This window comes from Austrofundulus limnaeus, unplaced genomic scaffold, assembly GCF_001266775.1.
Source record: "Austrofundulus limnaeus strain Quisiro unplaced genomic scaffold, Austrofundulus_limnaeus-1.0 Scaffold1778, whole genome shotgun sequence".
NCBI classification, from domain to species: Eukaryota; Metazoa; Chordata; class Actinopteri; order Cyprinodontiformes; family Rivulidae; genus Austrofundulus; species Austrofundulus limnaeus.
The window spans coordinates 23648-25126 of NW_013954180.1; the positions used below are offsets into that span (position 1 = coordinate 23648).

The following is a 1479-nucleotide window of genomic DNA, read 5'->3' on the forward strand; positions in this document are numbered from 1 at the left end:
AAATAAAGTCTAATGTTACAACTAATCGGGGATCTCTTTAAGATAACAGTAAAAAAACAAACATATGTTTGTTACCTTAACTCTCTCTGAAGACGAGCCCAGCAGACTTTGGCCTCAGCCTGTTTCTGTTTGACGCTGGCAGCCAGAGCAGGATGGAGGTGAGGCAGCTGGGACACGCTCACGTCCAGCATCTATCACAAACAGGTCTACAGGGTTAGGTAGAGACGGCCTCTGCAGTGCCATTTTGCGAGCAACGCTGCTTTTTTTTTATGTTTCTATTTTTTACTGAAAACATCAATCTTACCATGATTTGACCGGCAATGTCTCGAATGTCTCTGTCACCGAAGTTGTCCAGCTCTCTGGATGATGTGATGCTTTTCCTCTGAAGAGAGAATCAACGCAGTGATAAAGCGAGTAAATCTCGTTAAATAATAAAAATAAAACAGGAATTTTTATCCGTTTACCATCTTGTTTATAGCCTCTAAGGCGTTATCAGCCTGCTGGTGAAATGTCGACACCTCGAGAGCCAGCTGAAGGTTTCTGTGGTAGTTTTTCAGCTGCGACTGGACCTTCAGCCACCTAAACAAACAACTTTTTGCAGAAAAGCTTTTTCACGGCTGGAATAAGTTTACAACAAGGAACAAAGCTTACATTTTATTAATGTGTTTCCTTTTGCTGGAGAGGTTTTTGCCGTCTGTCTTCCCGTGTTTCTCCAGTTTCAGAGCCAAGTTGTTGATCTCCTCGTGAAGGTTTCTGTGCAGCTGCTCATCCTGTCCAAAACAGAACAAGAAAGTGTCATCAGCATATAGATTTATACAAAATTTTGGAATAAAATCATTATTGTTTGAAAYTACATCTGCTTTGTTTGCTCAAACATTGGTAAAATGAGGCAGTTTATTGGTTTGAATTGCAAACAGTTTGGTTAATAATTCAGTTTTTTTGAATGTAGAAAAGATTGTTCAGCTTTTACAAATAATGAGGTAGTATCTCTCTGAGCTGTGACTGCTGGAGACCCAAAATTTTGACAAAACACACTTGAAATCACACTGATTAACACAATTAAATAATTTCTTTGAGAAATTTTTGTCCAATTTTGGCTGCAAGTTTCCAAAAATATACAGCTCTGGTACGTTAGAATGACGAAAAGTAAACTGCYAAGGGTTACAGACGTCCGTGAAGATTCTTTGACTCTTATTTTGAAAGGTAATTTGCCAAGCGAATCTTTCCACGCATTTAAAATTTCTTCGAAGTGTGAGGCTSTTGAGAACATTTTTTGTTTGTTTGGAGACATTTTGGATATTCCCTCGTGAATGGTTCAACCCCGTGAGATTAACTGGGTTCTGTTGGTGGAAACATTGATAATTATGACCCCTGCAGGCGATGCGGGGTCACATTGTTTTTGTACTGTTTTATTTATTTATTTATTTATTTATTTATTTATTTATTTATTTATTTATTCTGTGATTTTTGGTCAACCGT

The 1479-nt window shown here is 38.0% G+C and overlaps 1 protein-coding gene across 1 annotated transcript in view; it reads right to left on the bottom strand.

The window, feature by feature from the left end:
- Nucleotides 1-1479, bottom strand: part of LOC106536341 (uncharacterized) — a gene marked incomplete at both ends in the record, with an annotated part of 31852 nt that overhangs the window by 20070 nt on the left and 10303 nt on the right. The window contains 4 exon segments of the mRNA XM_014033592.1: nt 76-191; nt 305-382; nt 465-579; nt 652-770. Of these exon segments, the coding sequence (XP_013889046.1) occupies nt 76-191; nt 305-382; nt 465-579; nt 652-770 (428 nt within the window).